This window comes from Egretta garzetta, unplaced genomic scaffold (genome assembly GCF_000687185.1).
Source record: "Egretta garzetta isolate BGI_Z169 unplaced genomic scaffold, ASM68718v1 scaffold383, whole genome shotgun sequence".
Classification (NCBI taxonomy): Eukaryota; Metazoa; Chordata; class Aves; order Pelecaniformes; family Ardeidae; genus Egretta; species Egretta garzetta.
The window spans coordinates 1122633-1138413 of record NW_009259100.1 but is presented as its reverse complement, the minus strand read 5'-3'; the positions used below and the strand labels follow the sequence as shown (position 1 = coordinate 1138413).

General features: G+C 39.2%; 1 protein-coding gene across 1 annotated transcript; it reads right to left on the bottom strand.

Annotated features, from left to right (window-relative positions):
• Positions 1-4709: 4709 nt before the first annotated feature.
• CHMP2B (charged multivesicular body protein 2B) lies at positions 4710-15468 on the bottom strand. The gene is made up of 7 exons (XM_009635210.2): positions 15446-15468; positions 13823-13902; positions 13037-13128; positions 9886-10080; positions 7258-7360; positions 6106-6212; positions 4710-5954 (listed from the first exon to the last, which is right to left on the bottom strand). The coding sequence occupies exons 1-7, from the start codon at positions 15466-15468 to the stop codon at positions 5841-5843; spliced, it is 714 nt and encodes a 237-aa protein (XP_009633505.1). The 3' UTR covers positions 4710-5840.
• Positions 15469-15781: the final 313 nt, after the last annotated feature.

Sequence of the window (15781 nt, the reverse complement as noted above, 5' to 3'; positions counted from 1 at the left end):
TCAGATGTAGTGTGTTGTGGAAAACACGATTTTAATGTAAAAGGTTGGAAACAAATTAAATGCTTCTGCCTATATTTAAAGAGTTGGAGGTCTCTGCTTAACTGCAAGGAACCTATTATGCATTATTCAACCAGAAATGCTTTCCAAGTTGCCCAAGTGCTTGCAGTTTCCCTGTGCTGTGCCTTTCTTGCATCTGCGGTACATTTAATGATTAATGGAGAACCCCATGTAGGTAGCCTAAACATCAGGAAACAAAGCCTTTGCATTGTACGTGAAGAAAGCTTACAAAGCTTGGTTTCAGCAGCTATAGTACTGAAAGTACCTTGCCTCTGCGTGTCCTTGCATGTGCTCTACTGCCCACCCCCCTCCATGCTAACTGTGCTAACCTGTGTGAGATTGTAAACCATGCGGCACATGGCAGGGCCCTCTCTCCAGCAGCAAACACTGAGCATCAGTGGCAAATTAGAACTTCAAAGACGACAAGGTGAATGAGCAACCTTAAACAAGCAGTGGCGATGCTGCTGAGTATCTAGTTTTGGCCAAGGATGCAATATATCCATGGGATCCTGCGGGACTGCCACTGGATCCGAGAGCCAGGTAGAAGAATGCTAGCTGAAGACCCGCCTTCCCAAAGGATGGCTCAAACTCAGCCACCCACTCACCACAGCTGTACACCTCTGAGTGAACCATTTCAGGTACATTCCTTGTGTAAATTCAGGACAAAGCCATTAGAAATGTGCCGTAATTGCTGTCATTATTTGCGGCAGACTGAGCTTACCAGCACAGAGGTGTCAGCACTGTTCCTACGAAGTGCTCTAAGTGACCTTTTTTTATGCTTGTTATCAAAGTAATTCTTGCTAATTTATTATATGCCTTAAATTTGGATTTAGATAGGCTCAGCTATAAAAATTGGGATACAATTTACCTTAAGACTTTGTGACTTGAGGGGGAAAAATAGAGAATGATCAGGGGTTTTATTACTTTGGGCTTTCTCTGCCTTGTATCTTTTTCTGATCCAACCCATGTGTGGACATACTTACACCAGAGATAGATAGTGTATTAAGCTAAAAAAAAAGAAGGCCCTTGTGCTCTGAAGTAAGTATCCACACAAAGCATTTACTGCACTGCACATTCCAGTCTCTTATAGCCCGCTAATTCAAAGTAATCCCTTATTTGTCATCCTCTAGCCTGGAGAGATAGTTGGGAAAAAAAAAAAACGGGTGCCAGAGCTCCACCTATCAGGAAGCCATGCACTGAGCAACTCAATTAATGACTGTAGTACTCACCAGGGATAGATTATCCAGCCACCTCATCAGCCTTGCTCATTGTTATTAGACTAGCCCATTACCGTATGGGTATTTTTGACTGTATTCTCAGGACTGAAATTAATTGAGTACACGCAAGTAGTAACAGCCAGATGCACTTTATTTTTCCATAAAACAGGACCTGATGATTTAGAAAATGTCTAGATAATAGGCCCACAGAAAGCAAAGGGAGTTTAATGTTCAAGACCACTTAGAAGCAGTGTGTACAAGTTAAGTGCTCTGTCTCTAGTGTACATTACATTAAATTATATCTGATACCTATTACAGTGACCATAGGCATATTCAGCTATGGAAATGAGGCTCCTAGATTTAAAAAAAATACATTTTTATGGATGAATGCCTTTGCTATAACCCCTTAATTTAGAAGAAACCTTCAGTTTAATAATTTGAAGGGGAGAAACTGTGCTATGTACTCTCTTTGGGTTGTTCTCATCGCTAGCATAGCTCCCCCACTACAGCAGAGAAAGACCAAGCCTTAGCCCTTATCCACCACATGTGTATTGACAAATCATGAGCTGTCCAAAAGGATGAAAGATAAATACAGCTGGGAAGATTAGCCCTCAGTGAAGGTGGTGGCATGCATTTCCTGTTCTGTGACCTAATGTTATGTATGTTGAAACTATCAATATATATATCAAATTTATTTATATTCTAAGTTATTTTCTTAATTATAAAGAGTTCCTAGAAATGCTGTAAGCCTGTACTTCCCACCCACCCCCACCCAATAAAGTATTCTTATACATTTGGTATCCCAGGTAATGGTTTGTGGTTCTGTTTTGGTAATGCTTTACTTTTTCAGCTATGTATCATGCTGACGTGCTTATTCATTTTAGCATGCTGTAATATTTAATTTGAGAGCAGACTTACCATAACTTTGCGATTTCTGGTCTTACAAGTGAAGGCTAATTGCAGAAGCATAGCAAAATAAAATGAAAAGCGACATATAATGCCATGTTCTTGCAAAAGAATGACAAAAGGGTAAGTGGAGGAAGCAGCCATTTCTTAAACACATCTAGCTGTTGCCGCAGACATCACTGACAAATTAGAGCAGAATTGTTTAAAGAAAAAAAGCTGGATGAAATCAATTTAATGCGCTGCAGCTGCAGCCATTAGACTTGGAGAAAGTGGCAATTCATGTTTTTTTCCTGTAGGAACAACTTACTTACTGGGTAATTGCCATCAATCACTCTTGATTGGGGAAAACCCCCTAGAGAAGACTCCTGAGGGGTAGCTTTATAAACCTGCAAATGAGAGTTTAGTTGGCCATTTGGCTAGTGTGGGCTGCACTATTTTCCTTTTGAGATGTTTGTGGGGTTTTTTCTTGCTCTTATTTTTCCCATGATAACTTTAGGGAGGGTGTTAAAAGTACAATAGAGGACAAACCAAGACATTATGATAAGGTGTAAGTCTGTGGTTCCTCTGTCTCCGAAGTACTGTACAGCACTCTGCACCCCTCATCTGAAGGATGCAACAGACCCGATGCAGGCAAAGCTGATGATCAAAGGTAAGATGAGTAACCCTTCAAGCTACCATCTCTCTTCTAGATTTAATGTATGTGCTACAGAGATCTACTGAATTATGAGCTGTAGTGAAAGGCTGGATGGAGGCAGGCTGTTCACCATCTCGCCTAATTAAGAACTGGGAGTAAAGTTGTGAAGCTGGAAAGAAACTTAAGAAAAAAACAAAAGTGGTGGTTCTTAATGCAGCGGGGATTAGATCTGTGGGACGAGTCTACTAAAAAATGTCAGTGCCAGAAGTTTATTTACATGGACACATTCACAGGTGAGAAAGCCACTCAAAGCTGTTGCATATAGAAGAACTTACATATGGCTCTGGAAATGCTCTAAATTGAAAATGGGAGCTGGAAGAGTGTTAGGGGAGGAAGCATCATCTACGTTTATCTTGATCTCATATTTTCCTGCTAATTGCTTATGGAGTAGGATTTTGGGTGAGATGGACCTCAGTCTGCCCCAACAGAACCATCCTTCGGTGCATGCACAGTTGCGTCGTTGTTCTTGGACAGAGGACTTTCCGATTCAGTTGCTATTAAGGTGTCAGAAAGGAGTTTAAGGACTGAGTAGGGGTTTTTTTTTTAGTCTGCTAAGAGTGATTTAAAAGAAATTAGTTTCCAAGCAGGTGATGCAATTTTGTTATAAGACAGCGACAACTAATAGTTGAAATAAATACAAGCAAGCCTGCAAACCTACAACACTTATCACTCTCCTACTGAAAGATTTTATACAGATTAGAGCTGCAGGATTTAAAAGATAAGTGTTAACAGAAAGACTGGATAGATATTGGCAGTAGCCCTAGTTCAGCAGTCTTACTGACACCAAAAAGCAATGCCTCCATTACTGTTTGTCGAAGACCCCATAGACAGAGCAAAGAATGCATAATAGATTTATGCCCAATTTTGACAGTCCTTAAAAGGATAAGGTGCACTTCATTCAGAAAGGACACGAGCCTTAATACAATCAATCAATACATTTCATACCTAACTAATTTCATATTACAGTTTCTTTCAATGCCTAAGAGCAGTACTTGGACACCCAGTTACAGACAGAAGGGAATGCAAACTTAATCAATTCTTTACCAAATGTTGAGTTTAAGTCAAAGGCCCATAAGCAACTACAACAAGTACTCTGCTGCTTTATAGCTCAGGTCAAAGGAAAAGTTATCAGAGCTAACAGGAGTCCAAAGAAAGCCCGCTAAGAGACAGACGTGTAAGAGTAATCCTACAGATGACAAAATCATTGTGGAATAAAAAGCCTTTTATTAGATTTTTACAAAATAACCTGTAAAAAAAAAAAAGACTATTCACCTCATATCAGATATATGCAATATATAAACTTACACATTCCTACCCACTACCTCACAGATTCATAGTTTGTCCATTACTTCCTTCAAAAAGAAAGAACACCTCCACTTCTATGCCAAAAACCAGATGAAGGCTCACCTGTTTTTTCTTTCTCCGCTGACTTCAACCCTAAAAAGCAGATGGTGTGACAACAGTAGATTCAGAGAGGTTCCAGTCTCCTGCTACGCTTTCTGTAGCAGTGAAGTCTCTTTATGAAGTTTGTCCCCTCACAGTTATCCTGGTCTCACTCTTGGGAGGTATTTTGCTTTTCTCTTTTTCAAGGCAAGATGATTTTGTTGTTTCCGTTCAATGAATGGCCCCACTAAATCAGCACAACTGAGGGGCAAATAATCTCCAGCAGAGTAAGGGCTGAGGAACTTCACGCCATCTGGGAAGTCATAACTGGGAACTGCATTCTCAGACTTTGTCATCTCTTTGAACTGTCAACAGTTCTTACTTTGTTAGCCCAGTGCATTCCACTTCAAGCTAGAATCATGCTGATGCAGTTCAGAGACCATAGAAAAACCTTCACGGAACCAGAACACTTTTATTATAGTGTTTAGACAAGTAATCATCATGTATCATTCAAAATTGTTCTCAAAACTAAAATTTAGATTTAGCTTATCAATGTGATCAATTGAATCTTAGTAAACAATACAATTATGCACAGTTATCTTCCATTAAGAAATACTGTAAAATATATACAAATATTGTTTCAGGCAAATGGCCTTTTTGCAAGGGCGCAAGTTGCATTTCTGAACAAGTGCATTTCTGAACTTCAGCACTGAGTCCCACCAAGTGCACACAGAGCTCTCGCCATTGTGTTCTGTGAAACCTATCAAGTTCAGTTTACTCACCTTTCAAAGACTCATTCTGAAAAAAATCACAAAGGTACAAGATTTATATACATAAAGGCACAGCAATTCTGTTGAAACGAGCTATGTTACAGTACAATAGAGTTCCATCAGTGCCTTTCATGCAACAAAGTTCACTAACAAATTTAAATCCTCTTCCGTTAAAATTAACTGCACAAGTATTGTATCTTTCCCTTTCAGTAAAAAGAATAAGCAGCTATTATTTAATCAACTCAAAAGTTACTACAGGAACTTGAAAGAAATACATTAAATGCTTTTTCTTTCTGCCTAAATTTGCTAGACTTGCAAGCCTATTTCTCATCAAAAGAAAATAGTTTCCAACTAAGAGCAAAGGTGACGTTTCATTTGTGCTGAGATGAGAGACTAAGAATTTTTCTATAGCAATAGTTTTATAAAAATGATATATAGGTGCTGTCCTAGGACGCATCACCACCAGCCACAGAATAGCCAATTCTAAAGATAGATAAGGAACTGAGACAGAAGAAAACTTTGAATTCAGAGGACAGATTCAGATCAGGTATAAAAGAATTTATCATTAGAACTATGTCCCTGGTTGGTCCAGTGCTCAAAAAGACTCCATGCAATGGACAGACCAAGTGTACTTCTCCCTGTCAATCAATTCAAAATATTCTCCCCTTCTCCTTCCCCCAGTACCAACTTCAAGTTGTCATTTCTGAAGTTTCAGAGTTTTCCTAGACATCAGTTGCATTGAAAGAGTATTTGCACTTTTTACATGTGTCTGCAGCTGAATAATTAGAAGGCAGACTGTATATTGCCATCAAGCTAATCAACTCCCAAAGCTTTGAGCTGTCGTTCAATTTCTTCATCTGATATGGTAGCAGCTTTTGATGTTGATGCAGATGGTAAGCCTCTGGCAGCTGACGGGGCTTTGGCCATCTAGAAGAAGACAGAAGTTTTTGTCAGTCAAAATAATACATGGTATGACAAGCTGACTTCTAGAATAGGACTATAAAATAAAGGCTGATAAACTGTTTAAAAAAAGGCATGAGGGGGAAGAAGCACATGAACTGAGTAAAAATAGCCATACCTTTCCAGAGATTTCAATTCCTATCTCATCAAGCACTTGGTTAACAATATCCTGGCTTTCTTCCTCTTCATCAGAAGCATCGAAAATATCATCCAGAGTATCATTAACTTAGAAGAAAGAAAAAAAAAAATCCACACCATATTAAGCAAAAAGATTTCTGAAATAACTTAGTGCCATCTTTCTGCCCTCCCAGGATGTAATAGTAATACCAATATATAAGATGCCAACAGAAAGCAGCTGTATATCGGAGAGTCTTTCTTACCTCTGCCTTGCAAAGCCTGCGAGCAGAGCTAGAGCAACAACAGGGTAAGGCATGCCTGCTTTCATAAAAACGTTTGATTTCACCAAAATAGTTCAGTTGCTCTATTTCCCCCCCTACTAGATTTTAAGATTTCTTAGAACCAGTTCCATAAAACCCCCTCTCTTCTTCCTCCTCCAAATAAATTGCGAAATTGTTAATTACTCAGCTAGTTTCTGAATTGCAGCAATACAGTTCTGTGCAGTTGAGGTGTTTGCATCTTGCTCAGCAATATTGTTTTGAGTTCATTCTACTTACTATGGCCAATACAGTGGACAGGGATTCGGATGGGAAGGAGACTGCGCTAGCAACAGCAGAAAGTTTGGTGGACAGATGCAATCAGGAAAAAGAAACTTGCCACCCCACCACCACTCAAGAAGTTTGTGGCTTAAAGCAAAGAGAAAAACATCCCATACCACCATGTATGTAAAGCTGAGACAATCAATAAACTCTAAATTAAACTCAAATTTTTGAGTCTCCAGTCCCAGAAGAAAAAAGCATATGCAGAACTATCAGCTACAGAAAGGGCAATTCTTCAAGTCCCCCTACCAGTTATACCAACAATGATTTGAACTGGTCTCATATCCCCTTCCCTTCCAGTATGTTCTTTCTAGAAGTATAATGGGTTTTTTGCATAAAGATGAGAAGAAATGGATTTATGTATCTAGAGCTACTAAAAAGCCTAAGGCAGTCTCCCTGCTCAGACATGCATTGTTTTGTTTACTCTTCATTTTTGCTGTCAGTCTCAAGAACCACAGAAATAAAACCTCAAGCATCAGTATTTCTAGACTGGTGCTACCCCTTCTGCAGCACTGTGGGCTACAGCTAGCTGTTCCTTGCAGCGTGGAACTTACTCATTTCTTCGGTCATTTCCATCTTCATGTTTTCCTTCTGGAAATTCTGCATAGTTTGTAGTGTCTTTTGTGGGTCCATTTTCTTATTAACCGCTTGCATTGTCTATTAATATTTAAAAAAACCCAAACACCTTTATCATACAATGAGACATTAGTAAAGGCTGATATATACATTAAGAAGGAATAAAACTTTTCTAATGAAAACCCCTTCAGTCCAAATTTCACTTTAGTTGCCCCTTTACATCCCATGAGAACTACAGATAGATACACAACAGATCAATAGTACAGTCTGCCCCTAATAAGAAACACTGCTATCTACTACCCCAGTAGATATGCTTTTAAATGGGTATGTCCTGGCATCATGACCCTTCTCCTGGCCTTGTATTAGGAAAAATCTGCCTGATCTAAATGAAAAGAACAAGACAGTATTTCCTAACTTGCAGGCTACACACTTTAAAGAGGTAAATAGCTGCAGCTTTTTATTCAGTAAGGAACATTTATTTGAACCACCACTAGAGGACAGGCATTAAATTGCAATTGGTTCTTTACGTTATAATTTCATGGAAAAATTACTGTTCTCTGAAAAGCAAATATCAAAGTGCTCAGGAAGTACGTATTAGCTTAGGGTGAACCTTTGCAATGGGCAGAGATCTTTTTGTGACAGTGTAATAAACTTCACCTGTTTTACTGCAAGTATGCAGCACTGCCTTTGCAGGCATTCCTATTCAATATTTACTTCTTTCCTAAAAAGCAAGCTACTGTATCTCTCATGGGATGTTAAAACCTAAATATAGACATGAGCAATTCAAATGTAAAGTCTAACCATCTTTGAGAAGATAAAAGAGTTGTTTAATTAAAAGGGATGCTACCAAGCTACTGGCTTCATAGAAGCCCTTCTGCCTTCATGTCTGAATTTGTTTAAAGTGATAATGTATTATGCTTCTAAGGTTACTCGAATTTCAAAGACTGAGTTCATAGTTACATTATTTGAATTTAAAAAGTTCTTCTGGACTTAGAGGGTGTTGGTTCTTTAGAATTCTTTTACAAGAGTTATAGATGGACATCAAAAATATTTGCACTAAACTGATACAAGAGTTTATGTATCTTCAGAAAATAAGCGTCAGATGCATGATTAAAAGAAATAGGTAACTATTAACTGGACTTTACTGTGTCCAAAATTAGTGCCATACATGCTAAAAAGTATATAGTAAATATTCTGAAAGCTTCACATTCATGTATTTGTCTTGCTTGTTAAGGTAACTGACTTCATGTATTTTTTGCTGATGGTTGTATGAGATTAAGAATAGTTTATAAGCTTCAAAATGAACTACTGAATACTTTTCTTTTATAAGCTTCCTATGTTGATAAGGCAAAATATTCACTTTAAAAGTGACCAAAAGAATTTAACACCTTCCTCTCTAATGAAGTTACACAAATTAGTCCATAGAAGTACCTGCTGTGTTTCAAAAAGCACCACTTTTCTGGATGCTGGTTAATTTATTTTTTTTTAATATTTTCGTTTTTTCTACTGACTTACCCTTCATAATTAGTCTAGTGACACTTTGGTTTTGAGAAATTTAATCCAAGACATATCACAGATAAAAACAAGTCAACCATGATAAATAAAAAGCGAGACCGACTTGTTCACATGCAACACTGTTGTAGGAGTACTGAAAAAGGAGTTTAACCTGATCGGTTGTACAGTCAGACAAGACCCCCCTTTGGTGAGTCAGTCATGGAGGATGGAAAGTTTGCTACAGAGCCACAACAGCCACTGAAGGGCTGACACCTGCCAACACACTGCTTCTAAAAGATACCTGACAAGCAAGCCTTGGCAGCAATTACTAAGCACTTGGCAGCAATTACTAACGCACTAAGTTGCCCTGCTCTATTGTGTTTAACTGGATTTAACTTGGACTGTGATAAAAGCACAACTTGTCTACGATAATGAGCACTAATTCTGTTTCCTACACCTCAAGCTGAACAATCCTCCTTGCTAAAAGCAAACTCCCTATTTATCAATTCAGGGAAATAGGGGAAAGTTCACAACTAACTCGGGTAACTGAGATTTTTCAGACTCATATGAGATGAGATTTGTGAGAAAACTTAATGCAATATCGTTTCCTTAGAGCACAGAGAGTGAGAAATGACAGGGAACTCAGATTAGATTTCCTTAGGAACTTAAAAGCCAAAGCAATAACCTACTTTTTGCACAAGCCATAAAGCTACTGTGACACACTGCCTTGATTTCTAGATGAAACATGCCCTACTTTTTCCCAATAAAAACTGCTGTGACAAGATGTACCAGCAAGGCACTGCAGCAGCAAGGTTTGGGTCTTTTTGGTGCCCTAAAAGAGTTCTTCCACTGTCATTAGAGTTTATTTTTATCATGCAGATATTTGACGGATGTCTAGCCCAAGAAAAATATGCTTAGTTTGGTGCTGACTGGCTGGACTGACTAGACAAAAATTTCATAATATTAATCAAATCACTTTTCCCTACTGTATCCTCAACACCATTTGGGGTATTAAGCAAGTTTTATCCCTGCAATTATCTTATACAAAATAACACAGCTTAACTTTTGGAACCATATGCTGCAGTTTAAAAGAATGCCCTGTAATGCCTTACTTTTGCTGTAGTTGACATAGCTCCTGCCATCTTCATCTGAGAGTTCATGACTTTTGTTTGAGTCGACATAGAAGTGACTTTAGAGCTAACGGCGTACGTTCGATTTTTCTGCTTCCGCAGCTGTACAAGTTGTTTTGCTAGCACTTTACAGGCTTCTTTGTTGCCAGTCTTAGCCATTTTCTTTATTTCCAGTTCCTGTTAAAAAAGGTGCAAGATTAATTCTACAGAATTTTCATTCAGACACGGACTATAATTAAGCCTTAATACTAACAATTAAATTCCAGAAGTTAACTACCCTCTTGACTTTTTTTTAAGACATTTAAAGTTATATAAATAGCCTTCCTTGCTTTTCTACTAAGGCTACTTGGTACAACAAATGCAGTGCTGTTATGATTTGACCAGAAGAAGAAAACTCAACCAAACTGAATTACAGTATGGTAGCACGCAGTTCCCCAAAAGGCTTTAACTTCTGCATAACATTGCGTTCACTTATATGTGCACATTCAATTCCATATCTGGATAAGGAGTAACACTTCAAAAAAAAAAAAACCCAACCCCAAAGTGAAGAAATTATTATGGCCAGCCAGCCATTAGTGCCGTGACTTTAACCATCTTTGATTTCTTGCATTCTTGGGCAATCAAGACACACTGCCCATGGAAGAAACAGGGAATTCATAGGTTCTTTTCAAACACTTTTTCAGCCTTGAGAGAATCTCATAACCTTTTTGGGGAAGAAGTAGATAAAGTTAGATGAGCAATAATTATAGGCTGTTTGCCCACATAATTTAGCCTGACTTAACTTAGCACATAATAAAAGTAGTATAATTTGTCTATAGCAACATGCGCTTAAACCGTAAGAAAGGCACTTCTGGCTTCCAAAAAAACCCCCAAATCCCACTCTATCAATTCAAGGAGAAATACGATTTAGCCTGGAGGTACCAGGAAAAAGTTTGGCACAAATAAGCTTGTCAGCTGGGATTTTTCAAAGTATGCCTTCTGATTTATGACTTGGTAATGTAAACTTTTCAACTAATTTTCCCTTTTCAACCTTTTTAAGGAGGGCTTGCCATAATATCTCCATTCTTTGTATACGTCCAATTGTACATTTTGATTTTTACTGTTAAGTAAAAGCAGCCTTTAAAGATCAGCTTTCTCCTGTGATTCTTCAGGAGAATATATCTGCTACAGGTATACTCTGTAATCCAGAAAACTGCATTTACAAGAAGATATGTTGGTCTGAAAAGGTAAATACTGGTCACCAGGATATGCAAAACAGTAAAGTTTAAAGGCAAGTGTAAACTGGCCCACTGCGTTAGCTTTACTACTAGGGAAGATCATGGTTAAGTTTACTACAGATGTGGCACTGGTACAAGATCTTCTCTGTAAATCCATAATCTCTGAAAGGCTGTGTCGTACGTACTGTCTTTAATCCAAGAAGTTACAGATTGGCAAATAAGGAGCATGAGACTGTTCAAACATTAGAGGCCTGAAATATACGTAAAGCTGTCCTCTGTGCAAGTAGCTCACAAAGACCACAAAAACCAATTTCTATAGTATGCCCAGAGTATTATGGCATTTTTTCATACCTCAAGTACTGTGAAGGGTAGGAGGGATTAGTTTGCACACTAGCAAATGCTACTTGGCACCCTAGTTTTAACAGAAAACATCGGAAAATAGGGGTTTTTTTCACTGAGATGAAATGCCCAAGTACCATTTATAACCTGATTTTCAAAGTGAAATACAAACCTACACCAAGCATTGCTAAATCACTGCCGATAATCCAGCTGCAGAAATCAAACCCTATAGATAGATGATTTTATTCTTAATTAAGAAGAATTTGGGTAAAGAGCTGCAATACATTATTTGCTTTTGAGAGGTTGGGGCAAGCTTATTAAAGTCAGTTATGTTCCTCTGGGGAAAAAAAATAAAATTCATACAGTCATATGAGGTTACTGAACTGAAACAGAACTGTCTGCATACTTTAAGGTATTTTTACACATAGAATTAACAAATAGGTATTCTCAGGGTAGTACCTCATAGTTCAGAAAAAACAAAAGTCTTTCTGAAGAAAGCACATAACAATGTTCTGAGATTGACTGACAAGCCTTTGATCCTTTTTCACCTGATCCGACTCTGAAAATTAATATTTATTGTCCATTCTCTCATCCTCACAGCAAATTTTAACTTTTCAAAGACATATTTCACTTTACATATTTCTTCTTCTCCTCAGAAATCCAACATTTCTGCAACAATTTACTGTAGTAAGTAATCAAAACTTCCAACCTGAGAATTCACAAAAATTAAGGTTATTCCCAGAGTCAGAATATTTCACACTGAAAAATGCCTCATCTGCAAGTAATTTATTATATCTTGGGTATTCCAGCTTCCAGAAATAATTTCTCTGACCTCTTTTAGTTTATGACTCCCAGCTCTTGGTATTCATGCAACCTGCTGCCATGAAACACCACCTCAATAGCTACTGGAACAGTGGCTGCATTTGCACAGCTTTTCCCACAGTCTGAGCATGTCTTCATGCATCAAACCCTGCCATCTGTCACATCCATTTACCCAATTATACTGCCACACAGGTGCAGCATCCATTCGCTGAATACTTGATAGCTCACACACACCAAGTTTTAAATAGATCTTAATTTAGGCAGATAGTTTTATTATTATTAGCTACCTTTAGGGAAGTTCTATATGGAGGAAAATAATGACCCTATGGAATTCACGATACCCTACGGTTTTTCAAGTACTCTCTCTCCCACTGGACAGTCATGGTAATGTAGGATAACACTGACACTGCTTTTCGTTTTTCCACCATGAGACCACTGATTTACCAGCCTGTTAGAAAAAACCTTCTGAAGGACAGAGAATGCCAAGAATGGAAGGGAAAAATTCATATGATTATTTCATCTAAATGCATTGTTTCAGGCTCTTCATGTATTAAAGACTGAGAATTGCTTTTAGATAGTAATTTTTTTTCTGACACAATTTTAATAACTGAAAAGTCAAAAAAAGGGAAAGGAACTTTTTAGTGTTCTATTATTATACATAGAGTTGAATCTTTAGCACTTTGCAAGTCTTCTGTTATACTGGAGGTTTGTGTGTGTTTTTAAAGAGTAAAAAAAAAAGTCCCCGCTCTACTTACCAGTTGTTTTTCCTGTTTTTCAAGTGCTGCTCTATCTCTGGTTATAGCCCTCTGTGTACCTCTTAACTCTCGATTTTGCTCCTTTATTATATCTGGGAAGAAAATATTTATAGCTGGGAAAAGTTTTCAATACAACATAAACACCTTGTCTGCTTGGCACTCTGCAGACCTGCAGCATGTTTGGCGTGCATCTTTGTTCAGAACGGACTGTCAGCTATCAAGGAACTGTCAGCATTTCAAGCACATTAAACACTAGCAAAATACAATTTTTCCACATACAACATGATTATGTTTCAGCAGCATCAGCCATATCGCTTAGGAAAAAGGCTATTTCACCCTGTATGTCTCTTTGCACCATAACCACAGCAAGAGCCTTAACCACACAGTAAGAGCTAGGTGCACAGGCTTTTCTGCAAGGTCAACCCTAACTCAGCAATGACATGTTCACCGTGAGACCGCTGCTTTTCAACCAGTCAGGCCCAGCTGCAACAGGTAGATCAGCTGAAGGAACCCTATACATGAGATCTCAGAGCAGTTAAGGGGTTCCCAAGTCTATTAAAACAGTGAAGATAGATAGGCCTCAATGCAAGTCCTGGATCCTGCTCTTCTCTGTCCTTACTCTGGTTTGACGGAGACTACTCTCCCCCACAAATGTACTACGTCTGTGCAGCCCAAGTTCAGGTCAGACTATGAAGCAGTAGCGTTCAAACTTTTTCAATTAGCAGATGCTTAAGAATATTAAGATATGGAAGTGGAGGCCTTTATAGCAAATTTAAGTCTCCTGACAACTGACGTAGCCAGCAGAAGATTGAACGCTGCCCGTCAGCTGCAACAGACCATCCTTCATAGGAGTTTTGTCCGCTGCACTATTTAAAAATTATTTACTGGTAACATCCACTTATTAAAGGAAGTATTATTTACAAGATCAACCATGCTAGCTGTAATTAAGTTTTGTTAGAATTTACAGCACGCACTTAGGTGTGATTCACCTGGGCAAAGGTAGAGAGGTCTGCCTCTGACTCGGCATCCTCTGACCTTCACAGCAGAAAGAAACTAATACTTTTAGGAAGAGATTCATCTGCTCCGAATGTATGTGTCTACACGACGTTAGGTAAACTTCGGGTGGAATTTAGAAGGAGCAGACTGTCACATAAACTGTGTTCAGAGCTCGCTCTTCTAATCCACAGAAGTAACACCCTGGCAGGGCACTGCTATTGGACTTAGAAAGTTTGAAGCACGTGAAAATCAATATGAAGAGGCAGAGTTACCATCAGAAATAAAGGCATGAAGGATAAATTCTAAAAACCGCATCCACCCTCTTCATCTTTTAAGGCTTGCAACATTTTTTCTAGAAACAGAAAGAAGCATTCACATTCTTCATTCCCACAATCAGAAACACTGGAAAACATCCATTGCTGAAATTATTTCAACCTTAATAGGTTTGAATCGGAAAAGGCCCAAGCTGTCAGTGGCATTTTAAAGAGGGCATATACACTACCCCCTCCCACACCAAGTGGTTTTGGCCAAAAAAAAAAAAAATGTTCCAGACAAACTCTGTGAAAAAGAGGCCTGTTTTTTACAGTGCTACTACTGCTCCAAGAACCACACAAAAAGCATCTTCAGGACATACAGGCTTTTCAGTGGAGAGTAACGAAGAGCTGAAAGATGACACGGAATGTAACACCGCATCCTTCACACTGGCAAAGCAGCAGTGAAAATTATTCTGCAAACAATGCTACAGGCATGTAATTTTGAAGGTAGGCCAATGTACATTACTTGCACAGCTGCACTTGCTAAAATGAAAGAAAAAGCTTAATAGCTACGTACAAGAGTGTCTTTTCTAGCTCCAGTAACTATTGAAAAAAAAATACCTTAGTATAGAAGCTTGAGAAGTGGGAGCTTCAAGACTGTAAGAAACAAGGACTGTACTTAAGTCAGGAGACAATAAGGGTGAGCATGATGCTTAGTCCTGTTGTTTCTGATCTCACATAGTGGCTCGAACTGAGAACAGCAGTAAACCAAAAACAACCACTATCTGCAGTTACAGGCCCTTTCATTATTCATTTTTGCTAGTGAAGGCTGAGATGAGAACTTGGTTCTTGTTTCTCTGTGATAACTGACGCAAATTCCAGCCGACTGAAGAAGACAGAGCATTCCTGAGACAGCCTTGTGCTGATAGCCACTCCCGTGCATCACGCTGCCACCTCGCAGGCCTGGGTAAGGAGGAAGCACCTCCATTCCTTAAAACAGGTTGGACAAGAGACACCCAGCAGGGCTTGACCTGGTTCCTGCAATCTGCCTCGGTCATGGAAGCTTAGCGCCATCTCCCCCTTCCTCCCCTCTCAGGTGTCGTACCAAAAATGGGAAGAGGCAAGCGGGAAACATACGTATTCTCCCTCGGTGACGTACAATTGGTTGACGCACAGCGTCATTTTCGGTGTGCCGTTTTTGAACGGGGACCCACCAGATTTGACACAGGGCACCCAACGTGCCAGCCAGCCAGCCAGCTCTGGGGCTCGCCAGCCCCCGGCAGCCTCTGCCCCACAGCCACGTGTGGGGCACACCGATTCGGGAGGGCTGACCACCGCCCACAGCACTGCTGTCAGGTAAGCGATCTCTTCTGACTTTACTCTGGAGAACGCTGTTTCTGTGGTTTTAAGAGCTGCGTCGACAGACTGACGGCGAAAACATCCAAGACCGACTTCTCTTAAGACCCGCGTACAAAAGCCAAGGGGGCAAGCGGCA

Excerpts from the sequence above, each read along its gene's own strand:
- CHMP2B (XM_009635210.2), bottom strand. The coding sequence starts at position 15,468 with ATGACGCTGTGCGTCAACCAATT. Across the intron at positions 10,081-13,036 it reads AAAAACAGGAAAAACAACTG|GAACTGGAAATAAAGAAAAT; the intron begins GTAAGTAGAGCG and ends CTTTTTTAACAG. Across the intron at positions 6,213-7,257 it reads GGAAATGACCGAAGAAATGA|TTAATGATACTCTGGATGAT; the intron begins GTAAGTTCCACG and ends CTTTCTTCTAAG.